The sequence below is a fragment of the Mustela putorius genome, unplaced genomic scaffold, assembly GCF_011764305.1.
Source record: "Mustela putorius furo isolate JIRA1106 unplaced genomic scaffold, ASM1176430v1.1 tig00003845_pilon_pilon_pilon, whole genome shotgun sequence".
NCBI lineage: Eukaryota > Metazoa > Chordata > Mammalia > Carnivora > Mustelidae > Mustela > Mustela putorius.
In genome coordinates this window covers 53,292,772-53,314,834 of record NW_025421998.1, presented here as the reverse complement: position 1 = coordinate 53,314,834, position 22,063 = coordinate 53,292,772, and the positions used below count along the sequence as shown (strand labels likewise).

The following is a 22,063-nucleotide window of genomic DNA, read 5'->3' as shown; positions in this document are numbered from 1 at the left end:
CCAACTCACCCAACTGTACAGTAAAGCATTTTTATTTTCCATGTGAGTCACAGCGTCAACACCACTGGGAGGCATTAGTCTAGATCTGAGATTTAGGTCAATCACAGTCATCCAACCTCCTCTAAGCAAGTGACCCAGAACTGTCCCAAGTAGCCTATCTCCTCTGCCACAAAGATTGCTCCCAGAATGGAATCAGAACCCACTGGACCAGAACTAAGCAAGAAGGACAGTCCCTTTCCAGGGAAGTTACTCTATGAAAAAGGGACATATCTAGAGTACTAAAAGCCATCTTACTTAACAAGTGATGAGAATAAAGTCCAAAATAAAGCGACCAAAATGGAGGATGGCAGCGAGCTTTGAAATTATCATCTGAGATCTCTGAAACAAGCTGTTCCAGAAGCCGCTGCATTCTTAACTTTCCAGTTAACATGAATTTATACTGTTTTTTTCTCCTTCAGATTGTCCACTGCAGCTGGAGGCAATCCACTTCTCATGGAAAGCAACCTTAACAACTCGCAGTCCAAGCCATACAGACACAGATCCTGCTTCTCTGGCATTTTATAAGAACTCCTTAGTGGTTCAGATACACTTCCTGCATACGGAATTTGCTACCCCAAGAACAGTCTCTCTTCCCAAGCCCATATGCTGAAGCCCTATTCACCAACGTGACTGTCTAGAAATGGTCTTTAGGAGATCATTATGATTACACGGAGTCCTAAGAGCAGGACCCTCATGTCATAGGGCTGTGACTTTGTAAGAAGAGAAAAAGAGCTCTCCCACCCCCACCCCATGTGAGGACACAGAGAAAAACACAGCGACTGCAAGCCAGGAAAAAAAACTCTCAACAGAACACAGCCATACTGACACTTTGATCTGAGTCCCCAACTCTGAAACTGTGAGAAAACCATTTCTGAAAATAAAGCCACCCCGGTCTATGGTATTTCATTACAGCAGCTCAAGCAGACTCAGACACAGCCCCAAATGAGAACCACGGGGTTATGTGTCCTCCAACTATCTTTTAGCTCTCAAATTATATAATATTCTCTGATTTTATGGGCACATGAAGAATTAAAATTCATACAGAATATTTAAGGATGCAGTCCAATTTTTAAAAAACATTTTCCAAGTGAAGAATAGAGAAACAAATATAAACCTGAGATTGTTAAAGGTCAACTATGAATCAATTTTTTTGAAGATTTTATTTATTTATTTAACAGAGGGAGAGAGATCATAAGTAGGCAAAGAGGCAGACAAAGAAAGAGGGGGAAGAAGGCTCCCTGCTGAGTAGAGAGCCCAATATGGGGCTCAATTCTAGGACCCTGAGATCATGAGCTGAGCAGAAAGGCAGAGAGGTTCAACCCACTGACCAATCCAGGCACCCTGAATCCGTTTTTTTAATAAATTGCATTACACTTTTCAGCATTCTTTCTCAGCCAGGTTCTCTTACTTTATTTTCCAAAAGTCTCCCATCATTTAGTGTTCCTGTGGAAACAAAAGAGAAAGCTGCGAAGAAGGGACTAGGTCTATCTGACTTTTCTTATTTAATTTTTTGAGAAGGGGGAGTTGCAGGGGGGCAGATGGAGAGGGAGAATCTTAAGCAGGCTCCAGGCCCAGTGCTGGAGCCCGAAATAGGGCTCAATCCCACAACCCTGAGATCATGACCAGAGCCAAAATCAAGAGTCAGATGTTTAGCCACGTGAGCCACCGAGGTGCCCTACCTATCTGCCTTTTATTAGAAGCTGCCTTCAATCTCTTTGAAGAAAGGTAGAGTATTAATCCAGTAACAAACTGTCATTTGAATGCACTGGACGCATTTCCAGAGCTTTTCTGCCATTTAGAATAAAAAGTCACCTGGTCTTTGTTACCATAAAGATCCTTTCTGGAAAAAAAACAAAGGAAAATGGTGTTCTTACTAAAGACTACATTTATTTGCTCGTCATTGGTTTATTAAAACCTACCACATAGCAATGATGGTTCTTTTTTTTTTTTTTTTTTTAATACCACATACCTGGTTAATGAAGAGATTACAAAACTCTTGCAATAGGACTATAATCCGAGCAGGAGTATTATAAAACTTGGAATGACTCCAGATGAGGCAGGTGGTATGAAATAACGGGGCGATGAGCACATGGATCTGAGGGAATTCTGTCTCCTGGAGATACTGAACATGTCTTCTCAGGGGTCTCAGGTAAAGCTCCACATCTTGGGCTTCCAGGAGCGCTAAGAGGAACGAAAACCACCATCAATGGGCTGCAGTCTCTTTTTTGAAATTCACTTATCAAGTTCAAGCAAACAAAGCTAAAGAACATGGCTATACTTAAATAAGGACCCCACAACTGAGCCACTATGGATTTGGAAGACTTATATACAGTCTGCATGTAGCAGCCATCCAAGCAAGCCCTGGTATCGTTACCTACAGAGCCCAAGGAAAGCATGACGCAACACTCACTGGGAAAATACACCTTTAAGATCTAAGGATATTTACCCAACTGCACGAAACTACAGAAATAAAGCAGGTCTGCAAAGTTGTCGTCACTTTATGGTTGGGGTTACAAGCTCATCACTGCAATGTTAATTCCTCTTAGGTACTTGGTATCAAGACAATTTCAGTGTCTCATCCCAATGTCCTATGAGAGTAACTCAGGCAATGACTGTGGAATTTTATATAATTCAAAAATGTAACTACTAAAATTGTCCCATATAAGTGATAAAAAAATAACTTGGAACTAGAGAGAGGTGAAGGCTGTAGGACATTGTGAATGTAGTATGTGTCATTCAACACTACATTCAAAATGGTTTTTTTTTTTTTAAGATTTATTTATTTATTTGACAGACAGAAATCACAAGGAAACAGAGAGGCAGGCAGAGAGAGAGGAGGAAACAGGCTCCCCACTGAGCAGAGAGCCTGATGCGATGCGGGGCTCGATCCCAGGACCCTGAGAGCATGACCTGAGCTGAAGGCAGAGGCTTAACCCACTGAGCCACCCAGGCGCCCCCAAAATGGTTATTTTTATGTGAGATAAATTTTATCTCCATCTTAAAAATCATTAAGCAGGATGAATAAGGAATATTTCCCCAAAACATGATATACATGAAGAAAATAATTACTGCTTGATGTAATCCAAATTTTCTCTTGATTAAAATTAGTAATTTCAGGGATTCCTGGCTGGCTCCGTTGGTAAAGCATGCAACTCAATCTCAGGATGAGCAGTGCAAACCCCACACGAGGTGCAGAGTTTATTTCAAAAAAAACCAGACATCTCATGGGGCGCCTGGGTGGCTCAGTGGTTTAAGCCTCTGCCTTCAGCTCAGGTCATGATCTCAGGGTCCTGGGATCGACCCTTGCATCGGGCTCTCTGCTCGGCGGAAAGTCTGCTTCCCTTCTCTCTCTCTCTCTCTCTGCCTGCTACTCTGCTTACCTGTGATCTCTCTCTCTCTCTGTGTCAAATAAATAAAATTAAAAAAACAAAAACTTAAAAAAACAAAAACAGGCATCTTGGTTCCTCAGTTGGTTAAGCACCTATCATGATTTCTGCTCAGGTCATGATTTCAGGGTTGTGAGATCGAGCCCTGAGTCAGACTTTGTGCTAGGCAGCAAGCCTGCTGAAGAATCACTCCCTCCCTCCCTCCCTCTGCCCCTCCCCTCCACCCCTCACCCAAACTGCTCACTAAAACAAAACAAAACAAACTAGTCATTTTAATGCACCCTGAATAGATCTCCAACCAAATGGATTTTGCTTCTGAGAATACAAATACCTTTGATTAACTGAAATCAGGCTTTATTTATGAAGGTAGGGAATTAAGTAAATTCTTATTTTCTGGGGTTATCTCAGGATAACCCCAGAAAATAAGACAGGAAAGATTCCTGTCAGGGGCAAAAAACAAAGCAACACAAACCTGCCAACTTTTTTGAGCTGTCAGGGTCAGGAATGCACCACTCCTATTACTCCACTTAACAATAATCCATTTTTCTGTCCACCTAAACAATAAAGACCTCGGAAGAAAGAGAGCATCCAAGAACTGTTTTCTTCCCCAGTTGTACTCATGCTTTCAAATTAGTGTTTTTAATCAATGTTAATTTCAAAATTAAATAATCATATCTGATAAGTGCCTTTCAAGTACAATATGCACATCTGGTGATTTCACAAGGCCTCAAGGACATCCTTGAGAAGGGGTCTTGCATATCTAACTGACAATGGCTTCGGGCCACTTGTTCTACTGAAAGAGTTTATGTCTGAATCTCAAAATCCATGTGCTCCTAAGGCCCTGAGTACCCCCTGGGATTTGTTCCTGCAGAAACTTTATCCATAGAAAATTTTCCTCTTATACCAAGACAGAAAAAAATTTGAGCACTTTTGGCTCACTGAAGATATGTCACTGTGTGCCTAGTACTATGTACCCTGTATAATTTATCTTCAATCCAAAGGTTCTTGGCCAAGAAAGGTTTTGCTCCCAGGGCTCATTTGGCAATGTCTGGTGACATTTTTGATGGTCACAGATGCAATGGGGTGGGGTGGGGGGTGGAGGCCATGGATGCCACTCAACATCCAACAAAGCACAGGGCAGCTCCCCACAACAAACAATCATCCTGTCCCAAATGTCAATGGTGATAAACCATGAAAAGAATAATTTAAAAAAATGACAAGGTTAAGAAATATTGCTCTAATCCTCAGAACAATTCTGCAGGGAAGGTGTTAATATGCCAATTTGGCTGACGAAAACAGGAAGTTCAGCAAATTTAAGATGTACTAAGTGGAGCTGGGACAGGAATTCTGATCTGACAGACCTTCAAACCCAAATATTCCCCCTCATGTCCTCTTCCCAAGAGAGCTCTTGGGGAAAACCCTGAAGAGATCATCTAACTCTGAAGTGTATTTTAAGTATTTCCTAACTTACATATATTATATAGGAAGAAATTAAAGAGCCGCTAGGAGAATCAAGATGGCGGAGGAATAGCAGCCAGAAATGACATCAGGACCCAGGAGTCCAGCTAGATAGTTATCAAACCATTCTGAACACCTACAAACTAAACAAGAGATAGAAGAGGAGCAGCAATTCTAGGAACAGAAAATCGACCACCTTCTGAAAGGTAGGACGGGTGGAGAAGTGAATCCAAAACAACGGGAAGATAGACTGAGGCAGGAGGGGCCATTCTCCAGCAAGTGGTGGAGCAGCAGAACACAAAATCAGAACTTTTAGAAGTCTGCTCCACTAAGGGACATCACTCCAGAGGCTAAGCAGAGGTGGAGACCTCACGGGGACAGTGTGGTCTCAGGTACCATGGGGTCACAGAAAGACCAGGGTGTCTGAGTGTGGCAGAGCTTCCAGGTATCCAAGAAAGGAAGCCAGCTGCAGAGATGGGGCTGAAGAGTGGGCTATCAGCTCAGGTTTACATTAAACAGTGATCCAAGGCACAGTTGAGCCAGTGCTCTTTGAGCAGGGACTCCATAAGTGGCAGATCCAGAGAGACTCACCTTCCTCCTTCGGAAGGAGCGGCATGGGAGCACGTGGCAGGAATCTGCTGGGTTTGAGGACTCCAAATGGGCCATGCACCAGAGACAGAAATGCTCAGTCACAGGCCAGGTGAGCATGGAGCACAGCCAGAGACCAGGGAGGTGGGAAGTATTGACTGTTTTGCTTTGAGGGCACACTGAAGAGCGGGACCCTGAGCTCTCAGCAACTATGGGCTGGAGATTGGGAGGTCACCATCTTCATTCCCATCCTCTCAAGCTCCATGGAAAGCTCCTAAGAGCAAACCTGAGCAGATTACTTAGCCTGGCCCCAGGCAAGAGTGGTGCAATTCCATCTCAGGCAAAGACATTTGATACTCACTGCAAAAGACCCCTTCCCCAAAAGATCAGCAAACACATCCAGCCAAGATCAAGCTCACCAATCAAGAAGAAGAGCAGAACTCCAGAGCTAGGGGAAAGCAACGCATAAAATTCATGGATTTTAGTCATGATCCTTTAGTCCTGGATAAATGTTTTTTCTAATTTTATTTTTTCCTTATTCTATTTTTTTTAACTTTTCCTCTTTCCTCTTTTAACGTTTAACTAGTTTATCATAACAATGCCTTTCTAAAAAAATCCTTCTAAAACTTCATTGTTATAGTCATATTTTATCCCTTCATTGGTATTTAACCTTATTTTTTGTATATAGTTTTTTCTCTAAAATTTTGGAATACAATTTCTTCTACTAGATCAAAATATACCCTAAATCTAGCACATGCCTTTGTTCTAGTCTCCAGCCTGAGCACATTCTCTCCTCTTATTTTTTCTTTTTCCAACCAACTTATCCTATCAATTCCTTTTTAAGAATTTTTTCTTAATTTTCATCTTTACAGTCATATTCCATCCCTTCATCGTGTTTACCCTTATTTTTGTGTATATATATATAAGTTTTTCTTTTAAATGTTGGGAGGTGGTTTCTTCTAAGAGACAAGAATATATCCAAAATCAAGTGGGTGGCTCTGTTCTATTCACCAGTCTAAAATATATATATACATATATATTTTAATTTTTAACTTTTTTATATCTATTTCCTTTTTTCCCCTATCTTCTCCCCCCAGTTTTGGGTCTCTTCTGATTTGGTTAGCATACACTTTTCTGGGTCTTTGCCACCCTTTCAGTATTTTATTCTCTTGTTCATATATTCTTATCTGGATAAAATGACAAGGCAGAAAAACTCACCACACAAAAAAAAGAGCAAGACACAGTACTGATGGCTAGGAACCTAATCAATATGGGCATTGGTAATATATTAGAACTAGAGTTTAGAATGACAATTCTCAGGATGCTAGCTGGGCTTGAGAAAGACATGGAAGATATTTGAGGAACCCTTTCTGGAGAAATAAAATCCCTTTCTGGAGAAATAAAAGAATTAAAATCTAACCAAGTTGAAATCCAAAAAACCTATTAATGAGGTGCAATCAAAAATGGAGGCTCTTACTGTTAGGATAAATGAGGCAGAGGAGAGAATTAGTGATATAGAAGACCAAATGACAGAGAATAAAGAAACTGACAAAAAGAGAGACAAACAACTACTGGACAACAAGGGAAGAATTCGAGAGGTAAGTGATACCATAAGATGAAACAATATTAGAGTAATTGGGCTTCCAGAAGAAGAAGAAAGAGAGAGGGGGGCAGAAGGCATATTGGAGAGAATTATTGGAGAGTATTTCCCCAATATGGCAAAGGGAACAAGCATCAAAATCCAGGAGGCACAGAGAACCCACCTCAAAATCAATAAAAATAGGTCCACACCCCATCATCTAATAGTAAAACTTACAAGTCTTAGTGACAAAGAGAAAATCCTGAAGGCAGCCTGGGACAAGAAATCTGTAACATACAATGGTAAAAATATTAGATTGGCAGCTGACTTATCCACAGAGACCTGGCAGGCCAGAAAGAGCTGGCATGATATTTTCAGAGCAATAAATGAGAAAAATATGCATCCAAGAATACTATATCCAGCTAGGCTATCATTGAAAATAGAAGGAGAGATAAAAAGCTTCCAGGGCAAACAAGAATTAAAGAATTTGCAAACACCAAACCAGCCCTACAGGAAATATAAAAGGAGTCCTCTAAGCAAAGAGAGAGCCTAAAAGTAGTAGACCAGAAAGGAACAGAGACAATATACAGTAGCAATCACCTTACAGGCAATACAATGGCATTAAATTCATATCTTTCAACAATTACCCTGAAAATAAATGGGCTAAATGCCCCAATCAAAAGACACAGAGTATCAGAATGGATATTAAAAAAAAAGATCCATCAATATACTGTCTATAAGAAACTAATTTAGACCCAAAGACACCTCCAGACACCTCATTTAAAGTGAGGGGGTGCAAAATAATTTACCATGCTAATGGACATCCAAAGAAAGATGGGATGGCAATCCTTATATCAGATCAATTAGATTTTAAGTCAAAGACTATAAAAGAGATGAGGAAGGACACTATATCATATTTAAAGGGTCTGTCCAACAAAAAGAACTAACAATTTTAAATATCTATGCCCCAACATGGGAGCAGCCAACTATATAAACCAATTAATGACAAAATCAAAGAAACACATCAACAATAATACAATATTAGTAGGGGACTTCAACAACCCCCTCTCTAAAATGGACAGATCATCCAAGCAAAAGTTCAACAAGGAAATAAAGGCCTTAAATGACACATTGGACCAGATGGACATCACAGATATATTCAGAACATTCCGTCCCAAAGGAACAGAACACACATTCTTCTCTAGTGCACATGGAACATTCTCCAGAATAGATCATATCCTCAGTCATAAATCAGGTCTCAACTGGTACCAAAAGACTGCAATCATTCCCTGCATATTTTCAGACCACAAATGCTTTGAAGCTAGAACTCAATCACAAGAGGAAAATTGGAAAGAGGTCAAATACCTGGAGGCCAAAGAGCATCCTACTCAAGAACGAATGGGTTAACCAGGTAATTAAAGAAGAATTGAAAAAAAAAAGTCATGGAAACAAATGAAAATGAAAACACAACTGTTCAAAATCTGTGGGACGTAACAAAGGCGGTCCTGAAAGGAAAGTATATAGTGATATAAGCCTTTCTCAAGAAACAAGAAAGGTCTCAAGTACACAACCTAACCCTAAAGAAGCTAGAGAAAGAACAGCAAAGAAAGCCCAAACCCAGCAAGGGGAGAGAAATAATAAAGATCAGAGCAGAAATCAATGAAACAGAAACCAAAAGACCAGTAGAATAGATCAATGAAACTGGGAGCTGGTTCATTGAAAGAATTGGTAAGATTGATAAACCTTTGGCCAGACTTATCAAAAAGAAAAGAGAAAGGACCCAAATAAAATCATGAATGAAGAGGAGAGCACAACCAACGCCAAAGAAATACAAACAATTATAAGAACATATTATGAGAACTATATGCCAGCAAATTTGACAATCTAGAAGAAATGGATGTTTTCCTAGATAATTTTTAGTATAAAATACCAAAACTGAACCAGGAAGAAATAGAAAATCTGAACAGACCCATAACCAGTAAGGAGATTGAAGCAGTCATCAAAAATCTCCCACCAAACAAGAGCGCAGGGCCAAATGGCTTCCCAGGGGAATTCTACCAAACATTTCAAGAAGAATTAGTACCTATTCTCCTGAAACTGTTCCAAAAATTAGAAATGGAAGGGAAACTTCCAAACTCGTTTTATGAGGCCAGCATTACCTTGATCCCCAAAACAGACAAAGATCCCATCAAAAAGGAAAATTAAAAACCAATATCCTTGATGAAGACAGAAGCAAAACTTCTCACCAAAATACTAGCCAATAGAATCCAACAGTACATTAAAAGGATTATTCACCACGACCAAGTGGGATTTATTCCTGGGCTGCAAGGTTGGTTCAACATCCACAAATCAATCAATGTGATACATTAATAAAAGAAAGAACAAGAACCATATGATACTCTCAATAGATGCTGAAAAAGCATTTGACAAAGCACAGCATCCTTTCTTGATCAAAACTCTTCAAGTGTAGGGACAGAGAGTACATATCTCAATATCATCAACGCCATCTATGAAAAATCCACAACAAATGCAAATATCATTCTCAATGGGGAAAAAACTGAGAGCTTTTCCCCTAAGGTCAGGAACACAGCAGGAATGCCCACTATGACCACTGACATTCAACATAGTACTAGAAGTCCTAGCCTCAGCAATCAGACAACAAAAAGAAATAAAACGCATCCAAATCAGGAAAGGAGTCAAACTCTCACTCTACAGATGATATAATATTTTATGTGAAAAACCCCAAAGACTCCACTCCAAGACTGCTAGAACTCATACAGGAATTCAGTAAAGTGTCAAGATATAAAAATCAACACACAGAAATCAGCTGCATTTTTATACACCAACAGCAAGACAGAAGAGAAATTAAGAAGTTGATCCCATTTACAACTGCACCCAAAACCACAAGATACCTAGGAATCAACCTAACCAAAGAGGCAAAGAAGCTGTACTCAGAAAGCAATAAAGTACTCATGAAAGAAATTGAGGAAGACAAAAAGAAATGGAAAAACATTGCATATTCATGAATTAAAAGAACAAATATTGTGAAAATGTCTATGCTACCTATAGCAACCTACACATTTAATGCAATCCCTATTAAAGTACCATCCATTTTTTTCAAAGAAATGGAACAAATAATCCTAAAATTTACATGGAACCAGACAAGACCCTAATGGCCAGAGAAATGTTGAAAAAGAAAGCCAAAGTTGGTGGCATTACAATTCTAGACTTCAAGCTCTACTACAAAGCTGTCATCATCGAGACAGTATGGTACTGGCACAAAAACAGACACACAGATCAATGGAACAGAATAGAGAACCCAGAAATAGACCCTCAACTCCATGGTCAACTAATCTTCAACAAAGCAGGAAAGAATGTCCAATGGAAAAAAAAAAACAGTCTCCTCAACAAATAGTGTTGGGAAAATTGGACAGCCACATACAGAAGAATGAAACTGGACCATTTCCTTACATCACACACAAAATAGACTCAAGATGGATGAAAGACATCAATGAGAGACAGGAATCCATCAAAATCCTTGAGGAGAACACAGGCAGCAACCTCTTCAACCTCAGTTGCAGCAACTTCTTCCTAGGAACATCGCCAAAGGCAAGGGAAGCAAGGGCAAAAATGAACTACTGGGACTTCATCAAGATCAAAAGCTTTTGCACAGCAAAAGAAACAGTTAACAAAACCAAAAGACAACTGACAGAATGGGAGAAGATATTTGCAAATGACATATCAGATAAAGGGTTAGTATCCAAAAATCTACCAAGTACTTATCAAACTCAACACCCAAAGAACAAATAATCCAATCAAGAAATGGGCAGAGGACATGAACAGACATTTCTGCAAAGAAGACATCCAGATGGCCAACAGACACATGAAAAAGTGTTTCCTATCACTTGGCCTCAGGGAAATACAAATCAAAACCACAATGACAAACCACCTCACACCAGTCAGAATGGCTAAAATTAACAAGTCAGGAAACAACAGATGCTGGCAAGGATGTGGAGAAATGGGAACCCTCCTACACTGTTGGTGGGAATGCAAGCTGGTGCAGCCACTCTGGAAAACAGCATGGAGGCTCCTCAAAAAGTTGAAAGCAGAGCTACCCTACGACCCAGTAGTCGCACTACTAGATATTTATCGTAAAGATACAAATGTAGTGATCCGAAGGCACATGTGCACCTGAATGTTTATAGCAGCAATGTCCACAAGAGCCAAACTATGGAAAGAACCCGAATGTCCATCAACAGATGAATGGATAAGGAAGATGTGGTATATATATACAGTTTAATAGTATGCAACCATCAAAAGAAATGAAATCTTGCTATTTGCATCAACATGGATGGAACTAGAGGGTATTATGCTGAGCAAAATAAGTCAATCAGAGAAAGACAATTATCATATGATCTCCCTGATACAAGGAATTTGAGAGACAGGGTGGGGGCTTTGGTGTGGAAGGAAAGGAAAAAATAAGATGGGAGGGAGACAAACCATAAGACACTCTTAATCTCACAAAACAAACTGAGGGTTGCTGGGGGGTGGGGGAGTAGGTATAGGGTGGTTGGGTTATGGACACTGGGGAGGGTATGTGCTATGGTGAGTGCTGTGAAATGTGTAAGCCTGTACTCCTGGGGCAAATAATACATTATATGGTAATAAAAATAATTAATAAATTTTAAAAAATTAAGCCATCATTTTCTAATGTTAGAAACCAAAAAAGTTATTATCTTCCAATTATCTTCCATTTGCAACATTAAAAACTTCAGTCATGTGTTTTCCTTTTCACTTAAATATGCCTCAAGAAACAAGAAGAGAAGTCAAGAAACAAGATGGCTGTCACCCCTGGGTGGAGCTAACACTGGACAGTGAGGGAACAAGGAGACTTTTCATTGAAACTTCTGGTTTTTCACCATGTGCATGCACTTGTCCAAAATTCGGCAAACAGACTGTCCTCTCTGTTTAATCCTCACAGAAACTTCGATGAAGAATTTGAGCTCTTTTGAATTAAGTGTGTTGTGAATGCCAAGAACCAGAGACTCTATCAGAGAGTTACTGGACTAAGCGTAGCCCCACATTGACTAAGAAACGCCCATGTTGGGCTTCCATTCACCCCCCGCAAAGGCCTTGCTCCCATACATTCTGATTAGAACTTCATCTGGAGCCTGTCTGCTAGGTCCCTACAATCTATCCGAAAAGTAGTTTAATATCACTGGAGAACGAAGTACTGATGAAGATTAATTTATCCTTAGAAGAGCCAAGGGCCATCACCTCATGCACATGCTAATGGTGAAGGGTAGATGAGGCTGGGCAGCAGCAGGTGGGGTAAGATAAAGTGGGACACCAACACCAGACCAAAAAACAAGAGTCTTACCATTTTTCACAGCCGTAAAAATGTCCTTCAAAGTTGGAAAATAGCTGCTCTGTTTAATTTCCAGGATCCTAACCATGTTGAGGACAACAGGAGTTTGAAGCTAATAGAAAAAGAAAATGAAGCAGAAGCTGTAATAATGTCTAAATAGATGCATTTGGTAATGAAATACTTAAGTTCTATTCCAATCATGCACGATACACACAGCATTTCATACGCAAAGACGTATATGGTTTCAGGTTGAAAATAATTTTTAACAGCATTTCTTCCTTCAGCTTGAATTTTATTTTACATTTATAACTCTTGAGTTTTCAAAAAGTGTGTCAACTTACACTTCATGTGTAAAATGTTAAATTTTCCATATAAAATCTCTTGCTATGTTTCAGAAAATCTGAGAGACATGTGAACATGCAAATGAATGTCTTAGTTTTCCGAACATTAAATTAAGTACTACGTCAGGCAAACACCAGAGGAAGCAAAGTTAGCTCTTCCAAAGCCGCATCTCTCCACCAAGCAACACTCCCCACTCCTTCTTAAATCAATTCAATCAACTAGATTAATTAAATTTTACCATCTTCAACATTTCCCTGGGGGAACCACTCTCTATGCCACAGTGTTTCCAATTATCAAAAGCTGTCAAAATAGTCTCAAAAAGGCAAAATTACTTCTAATTCCCATTCATTTTTACTTTTTTTCTTTTTTAATAGAAAGAGAACACACACACACAAGTTGGGGGTAAGGCAGAGAGAGAGGAAATCCCCAGCAGCCTCCATGCCCAGCTTCAAGCCTGAGGTGGGGCTCCATCTCACAGCCCTGAGGTCATGACTTGAGCAGAAATCAGGAGTAGGATGACTTAACCAACTAAGCCACCCAAGAGCCCCCATCCCATTCATTTTTAAATGATACAGAACTTCGGAATGAGAACGGACTATTAGGTCAAAGACAGTATGTTAAACTGTTAAAGTGATTAAAAAACACTGTTCCAGAAACCAGATTCTACAACGGACTTGGCTAAATTAGTTGAAAAGCCACGTGGAGGAACTGTCTACTTACTTGATCATAAACGCATGACAGATTCTCTCTCCTCATCATCCAGAAATCCAGTTCAGTTTGAGGATTCGAGTGAAGACCACTCAGCAAGGGCTGCACAAAATCTTTTTCTACAATCTCTTGGATTTGATGTGACCATTTAATAACCACAGTCTCAATTGCATGGAGTAGCATCCTTTCATTTATGTCTAGCATACCAACACTGAAATGATCAACAGAATAATTCAAAAACCAATTTACCCCGCCCAAAGGAAGAGAGGACTCGGATGTAGCAGTATTTTTAACATGAACTAGCTTCCCAAATTTAAGTATTTCAGAATCAGATCTTTTATTTTTACAGCCTCAATTTTAATTGTGGCATCAACACTGTATAACAAATGAGCATATGCTCACACCATTACTACCCAAAGAACTTGGCTGACATCTTGCAATTATTACAGCTTGCTTTTTGCAATTGTTACAGCAAAGGATACTTTGTGGGATTTTTTTGTTTGTTTGTTTGTTTTTTAAGATTTTATTCATCCATTTTGAGAGACAGAGTATGAAATGGGAGAAGGTCAGAGGGAGAAGCAGACTCCCCGTGGAGCTGGGAGCCCCATGTGTGACTCGATCTCGGGACTCTGGGATCATGACCTGAGCCTAAAGCAGTCACTTAACTGACTGAGCCACACAAGAGCCCAAGAAGGATACTTTGTAAGTAATAGGTGCTCTGCACAACTTTAAAAAATTATATAGTTCTAATAATTATCTTACGAATAGTTTTCTGGGGAAAGTATATTAATCGGGTATGTGGGATCTCCATTTTAACAACCTATGTATATCATATCATTATATACTTGGTCTCAGAGTATTTCCGATCCAGGTCCATTTTCCCTGCTATCGTGGGAATTGGTAGAAGAGTTCTTCTCAGCATTTTGCCCCGAAAAACATGCATTTTACTTTTCATGACTTCTACATGGCGTTCCACATCTTGTGAAATGAAACAGGACCAGGATTTATGGTTGTTCCTATTAGAAAGAATGGGCACTAAAATCTACAGAAAGAGAAACATTTTCAAAAAGAGGTTAATTTGCAGACAACATACTCCTTCAAAGATTTTCTTATCACACAAAATCAGCCACAAAACCACTCTATTTGTTCAATACCTTCCTAGGATATCAAATTTACAAAGACAGGACACCATCAGTATCCCATTGAGACTTCATCAATTAGATAAAATCTTTCAAAGTGGAAATACGACGCGGCCTGTTGGTTCATTAACCCATTCATCAAGCATTCGAGGAGGTTCCCAATAACTCAAACACTGCATAAACCAAGCACAGTCACATCGGGCAGGCAAATAGCTTTCTTCAGGCAAACCAAGCACATTGGCAAGTACATAAATGAAAAAAAAAATCTTTTTGAATCACATCAAAGCAAAAGTGAATAAATCTTCTCAACCCCTGGGGGCATACCAGTGCATTCAAGTTTCATAGTCAAAAACATGTTTATGTGGTGCCTGGGTGGCTCAGTGGGTTAAAACCTCTGCCTTCGGCTCAGGTCATGATCTCAGGGTTCTGGGATCGAGTCCCACATCGGCCTCTCTACTTAGCAAGGACCCCGCTTCCCCGGCCACCCTGCCTGCCTCTCTGCCTACTTGTGATCTGTCAAATAAATAAATAAAATCTTAAAAATCTTAAAAAATCTTAAACCTTAAAAAAAAAAATACATGTTTGTTAATCATATGGCCCTTTTTTGGAATTCCCTCTACCACTGAAATGGAAGCATCACATATGGGATACCAAGCATGTGAAAGCCTTCAACAATCGTGTTTGTGTTCCCAGTGCCTAGCATACGTTAATAAGAATCTTGTTGAGTGAATGAAGTTTCTAGCCTCTTTCTGCTTTCCCACTCCTTTCTAGTATCGACTAATTTCCAACACTTTTCATTTTTCTGATAATCCGCCAGGTGTACCAGCATTATACCATAAAATTTCCATTAGCTAAAACGCTCAGAATATAATTACTCCCCCTTTTCAAAGTCTATTTTGACAATACAATCACTTTTGTTTTCTAACGGTGCTGAAATAATTCTTTCCAAATCACATTATTACATTTTCCTGCTTAGCGCCTTCTACATGTCAAGCTAGAAGAGCAGAGTAAGAAACAGTCTCTGCTTGCAATGGCTCAGTGGGTTAGGTCCTTTGCTCCAAGAACTGCCATGATTTGAGGCATATTCAGAATGCGAAGTAGAAACACAGGATAAACACACTGATCAGGACTCCAGAAGCAAAATGCTTCTGGAAAACTGCCAGTCTGGCCTGCCCAGAATTAGCTTCAGGAAAGGCAGAGTTGTTCATGAAGAGTTTTGGAAATCACACTGAAGGGTCAAAGCTTGTTGGGCGGAACATGCACTGACCTATTGGAAAACTTCTTTCTCAATTAAATCCCAGATTTCAACAACTATTTCTGAACATCAGGCGTGAGGAAAATTCTGGTTATTCAGCATAGCTAATTTACTGGGTATGGTTTCAAACTTTCACTCCACTTATGATTCTATGACAAAGCCAGCTTATTTTAAAGTATTTCTGTCACACACTGCAGATAAAACTGTGAAATTCTGAGCCATGTGCTTTGCAGAGTGATTAGTCAAAGAGCTAGAGCATCACTATAAACCTCGTTTAAAACAAATAGACCTGGGATGTGCTATTTAATTAGAGTACGTCTTATTAAACTATACACAGAGTAATTCAATTAGTTGGGGGTTTTATTTTGTTTCCATTGGGAAGTTTTTTTTTGCCTACTTTTTGGGGTGTAGAGGAAAAATTCCAAGCTTTTCCTGAAAACTAAAATAATTTGACTGTTTACATATTCAATAGGTGTACCATGTATAACTACAAATTAAAGAACTATGGGGCCTAGTGATGGTTTTCTCTACTTACCTTCTTTGATCTTTTTTAAGATTTTATTTTATTCATTTGAGAGAGAGAGAACACAAGTGGAGGGAGAAGCAGAGCTAGTGGGAGAGGAAGACTCCATTATGCCTGCAGAGCCCAACCCAGGGCTCAACCCAACAATTTGGAAACCACAACCCGAGCTGAAATCCAGAGTCAAGAACCCAACTGACTGAGCCACCCAGGTGTCCCCCCTTCTTTAATTCTTTTTTAACTGGGGATTTTCTTTTCATAATGGTTCTTAAGTCAACAGAGACTGTCACCTGGGCAATACTTTCAGGAGACAGGGCTTCTCCCAGACTCTTTTTTTTTCCCTCTTTACTTTTTTTTTTTTAATTAACATATAATGTATTCTTTGCCCCAGGAGTACAGGTCTGTGAATCATCAGGCTTACACATTTCACAGCACTCACCATAGTCTCCTAGACTTCTTAAATTGGAATGCCCAAGGATGGGACCTAGACACTAACCTCAAAAACCAAATCATATTTCCATTTGGGCTTGAAGCCAAATGAGTAATGAGGATAATTCACAATTATTATTTCCTTAAGGATTTGGGTCAACATAATAAAGAGCTACATGACATTTTAAATAGTTTTGCTAAATATAATACAGCTCTACAAACCACACTGTATGGCAACACGTAATGATGTTGAGCAGACTGGGAGTTCAACTTGAGACAGGTTAGATCTGAGACATTACACACTAAGTGGCCACATCCACAAGGAAGGTGGACATCTGAGCTTAGAGTTTAGGAGAGAGCCAGGCTGGAGACAGAAGTCTGAGAGGCCCCGAGAACCTCAGCATCAATTTCCATTACTCTGTGGAGTGGAGTCAAACTCCAAAAACTGCTCACCATTGACTGTAAGCCAGAGTATCATTTAAAAGAGGAAAAAAAAAATATGAAGGCACAAATGACTTTCCCTACCTACAGTTCAAACACTTGGTCCATTCCTTCCTTATTCTATCCCATTAAAGAAGTCAAACACCAGAAATCTCCCTCAGTACCTTCCAAAGCAATTACTGTATCAGTCTCTCCTTCATTCAACAGAATCACCAGTTCCTAGTCCTTGTATGTAGTGTGGCTATCGTTAATGTACAAATCAGAAAGTTAGAAGTTGATTAGCTTGGAATGAAAGGCATGAAGGACCACTGACATTCCATTCGACTCCACAACTTCCTAATTAAGGCTGCCCTGATAAAAACCTTCCCAGAATGTGCATTACCACAACCATCTTCCAATCAACACACGAGTATGGGCTTGGCCATTGTCTTTTCTGGCAACTACCTGAAATACACGGCTGTTTTTGTCTCTTTGTCCATTTGGTTTTTTCTAATCAGCTTCTCCAACTTTGTTTCTCACCACCTTCCAGCTCTGGTTCCCCTGTCCAGCTACAATAATCCACTCCTTTTTAAAAAATCAACCTTTGGGCGTGTGGGTGGCTCAGTGGGTTAAGCCTCTGCCTTGGGCTCAGGTTATGATCTCAGGGTCCTGGGATCCAGTCCCTCGTCAGGCTCTCTGCTCAGCAGGGAGCCTGCTTCCCTCTCTCTCTCTCTGCCTGCCTCTCTGCCTACTTGTGATCTTTCTCTGTGTGTCAAATAAAAAAATCTTTAAAAAAATTAAAAAATAAAAATAAAAAATCAAACTTCATTTCCTCACCTCTGTGCCTTCACACTGTTTCTCTCTCCGCTCAGAATGCCCTTCCTCCTCCACCTAGCTCTCTCCTCCTTGTCCTTCCACACTGTGGGGACCAAGTAATTCACTATACAGCTATGGTACCTTGAGAGGAAAATTATTAACAGACCTTAACTGATCTGTAACAGGTGGAAACCCAAAGCATCCCAGGTGAAGTGAGATCTATAATCATCCTGTTCCCGAGTCCGCACACCCCTGCCAGCCCTCCAGGTGTGGCAAGTGCCCCTAGGCTCCCACAATATGACCACTGTGGCCTCCTACGGCAGACCCAGCAGTCCACCTCCCTGAACAGACTGCATACTTCCTGAGGGTCCAAACTACGTCACTAGTTGCCACGTCTGTCCTGTCACCAGCACTAAGTAGGTCTTCAGTAAATATAGGTTATTAACTGAGATTAGCATGAAATTCCCCAAGTGTCCTTTTCACACGTCCAAAAAGATTAAAATGGACTATCAGAGATCATACACCAAGTGCTTCTTCTCTAAAGGAATACCTTGATGCCTCAGTGTTTTGTCTCTTACGGGAACAGCATGTCAAGTAGCCCTTAACTGACTTTGATTCGCTGAACAAGTACTGAGCTCCTACCATGAGTCAGGCAAGGTCTTAGGTGTCTGGGCCACAACCGGGAGCCAAACAAAGACTCAGAGCAGGGGCTAGGGTAAGGCAAGTGAGGCCTTCATGGAGCTGAATACCTATTGGATATTATTGGAGCTGAATATCTAAGGGTACCAAAAAATTTAGGAATGGAGATGAGTAATATTTTGTTTTGCTTTTTTGAGGCTTTGAGAGAGAGAGCAAATGAGTGTGCAGTCTCACACGTGAGTGTAGAGGTGGGATGGGGTGAGACAGAGCGAAAGGATCTCAAGCCCACTCCCTTTTGACTATGGAGATGAACACTAGGCTCGATCTTATGACCCCTAAGATTATAACCTGAGATAAAACCAAGAGTCAACTCTTTTTTTTTTTTTAAAGATTTTATTTACTTATTTGACAGAGAGAGATCACAAGTAGATGGAGAGGCAGGCAGAGAGAGAGAGAGAGAGAAGCAGGCTCTCTGCAGAGCAGAGCCCGATATGGGACTTGATCCCAGGACCCTGAGACCATGACCTGAGCCGAAGGCAGCGGCTTTAACCCACTGAGCCACCCAGGTGCCCCCAAGAGTCAACTCTTAACTGACTGAGCCAAAAGGGCACCCCTTAAGGCATTTTTAAATCAAAATTAATGCAAAGAAAGTAATGAGGAACAAATTATCGACATTACAAAATAAAGACAGCAACCGATATTACTGACTTATTTTTGCTCCAGGCTCCAATATGATCTAGTACGGCACTTTGAACTATCCAGTTTTTATTTAAAGTATTGATTTTTAAATTTTTTTTTAACATGCTACACTAAACATCTTGATCACTGGGTTCTTGTTTTTCGTCCTTGCCCACCTGTAAATTTCACTCTTGAACTGAGTGCCTCATTTGCTACCTCTAATCTCCACCCTGCAAAGGTTCCTGCCCCCCAAAGGGTGGCTTTACGAAAAGGAGTATTTGAGCAGAAAGACGTGAAGCACATGAAGGTGCTCACTGAATTCTGGGGAAGATAAAGAAACAGCAGGAATGACAATGTACCTAAGACAAGTAATAGCAAAAAAGTCATGGAGAGGTCAGATCACAGATTCTGGACTAGGGTTTTCATTCCATAGTAAGGCTAAGAATGACCTGATGACCTGAATCAGGATTCAGGAGTTCTGAAGAAGGTCCTGAGATTCTAGAGTGGTAACAACTGTCTAGCTAATACTGAGAGCTCTGATCCACAGAGAACATGACAGGGAGTCAAAGGGGACCCAGGGCAGGGTCTGAGCAGAAAAGTGACATGTTCTGACTCATGCTTCAACAGAATCCCTCCAGCAGCTCTGTTGGGAATAGGTTCTAGATGGGAAACATGCAAAAGCAGAGACCTCCATTATGAGACTATTGAGAGACCAAGGTGAACCAGCCCAGAATCACAGAGGTGGAAGAGAGTACGAAGGTGGATTCTGAAGGTATTTTGAAGGTAGAACTTACATGATTTTGTGGCTGAATGGATACAAAGAAAGGAGTCAGGGTTGACTCTGAGGTCTTCTGACTTGAGCAACTGCAAGAATGGAGTTCACATCCACTGTTCTGGAGGTAACCATAAGTAATGCAGGTTGGGGAAGAGGAGTTCAATGTTGAATAGTAGGTTTGGGATGTTTATTATCCAACAAGCATGAATTTCAGGAAAACAAGTGGATCTCCAAGTTTGAAATTTGGGAGAGAACTCTCAGCTAGAAAGAAGTTTGGGAGTACCTTGCCCAGCATAAACCACTGTCAATCAGCCAGTTTTGTGAGCTATACTGGATACTAAGCAAAGACAATCCTCACAAAAATCCTTTTAAAAACTATTTTAAAGAGAGTGAGCGTGCCCAGGGAGGGCCAGAGGTAGAGAGAGCATCTCAAGCAGACTCCCCGCTGAGCACAGAGCCTGACACAGGGCTCCATCCCTCGACCCTGAGATCACAACCCAAGCTGAAATCCGTTGAAATCAAGAGTCAGATGCTCAGCCTACTGAGCCACCAGGGGCCCTCCTTGTAAATGCTTTTAACCTAACATACTGTCTGTAAATGCTTTTAACCTAACATACTGTCATGCCTTACTGCTTTGTTCATACCGAATTTAAATCTTATTCATAAACAAACCCAGGTGACTTCATAAGTGCATTCTCACATTTTTTTCCCCTAATACTCAGATTCTCAAGCATAATTACATCAGTCTTCTAAACCACTTAAACTCTGAGGTTCTGAATGCTTTATACCTACAATAAACATACTTGTTGATGGCATATGCTCTTCCATTTAACGTTTTCCAGAGCAGAATGCAGACCCTGGTACTGATACAAATCCAGAAAAAGGTAAGAAAGAGGAACCTGAGAGAGCTGTGTATCTTCTGTTGCGAGACACTGATGGTAGTGAAAAACTCCAAAGAAGAGTGCAACCTTGCCCTTCCAAGCCCCAGTGGATGGCAATTTGGGTTCAAATGACCAAAATCCATTCACATGTCATGTGAAATTCTTTCATCAGGTTCTGTTCAATAAAAATTTCTTGAGCTCCTGCTACAGACCAAAAAGTGCCCCAGAAGCTTGGGGGATTAAAAACTCTCTTAGCATCTCCCTGAAATCATCGAAAAGCAAGTCAATTCAATAGGAGGAGAGGGAAACTGAGGCAGGAAACCGAGGCAGGATACCGAAATTGGGAGTGAAACCTTGGATGGTCCCAAGAGAGCAACGCTCGGAAAGCAGAAGAGGCATGCTACAGGGAGACTGGCAAACCCTGATACATATGCCAGTAATTATTCCTACCTTAAGCATCGCCATGGCAGGTCTGAACTGATCATGGAGCTCTGATATATGATCTAGTGTTTCCCGAAGTTTGGGCACATTAGAATCACCTGGGGATCTTCAATTCCCACCAGGCTCCGACTCCATTCTCATTTATTGGTATTAGGAGTGACAGGGCAAGGGTAGATTAGAAAGTTCCCCAGGTGATTCTAATGTTCAGCAAAGTTTAAGAACCACTACTCTAGTTCTAGAAAACCTGGTCATTTGGTACATCTTTCCTCAAAGCTGGTCTTTGAACAACCACCAAAAGTATAAGGTTAGACAGGAAGAAGATCGGCACTCCCCCCCCCCCAGACCTCCTAGAGCAGACTGCCTTTAATAAAATCCCCCAGATCCCACATTAAACCCCACTTTAAAAACCTTGAAAAATCTTAAAAAAAAAAAAAACAACCTTTAAAAAACCCTACATTAAAACATCCTACCTTAAAAGTTTAAGTAACCTGGGTTTAGAGAGCTCTTCTCTAAGGGGAGAGAAAGAGGAATTTTAAAGCAATCATTTTAAAAACTTTGTTTCCATTGCCTTTTCCTCTTTATCTAACCTGAGAGACACAGAA

General features: G+C 40.5%; 1 protein-coding gene across 1 annotated transcript in view; it reads right to left on the bottom strand.

Annotated features, from left to right (window-relative positions):
• DNAH11 (dynein axonemal heavy chain 11) overlaps positions 1-22,063 on the bottom strand; it is a 321,410-nt gene that overhangs the window by 296,846 nt on the left and 2,501 nt on the right. The window contains exons 3-6 of the mRNA XM_013051673.2: positions 14,314-14,510; positions 13,481-13,679; positions 12,431-12,530; positions 2,009-2,220 (exon numbers count right to left, since the gene is read on the bottom strand). Of these exons, the coding sequence (XP_012907127.1) occupies positions 2,009-2,220; positions 12,431-12,530; positions 13,481-13,679; positions 14,314-14,510 (708 nt within the window). The remainder of the gene's footprint in view (positions 1-2,008; positions 2,221-12,430; positions 12,531-13,480; positions 13,680-14,313; positions 14,511-22,063) is intronic.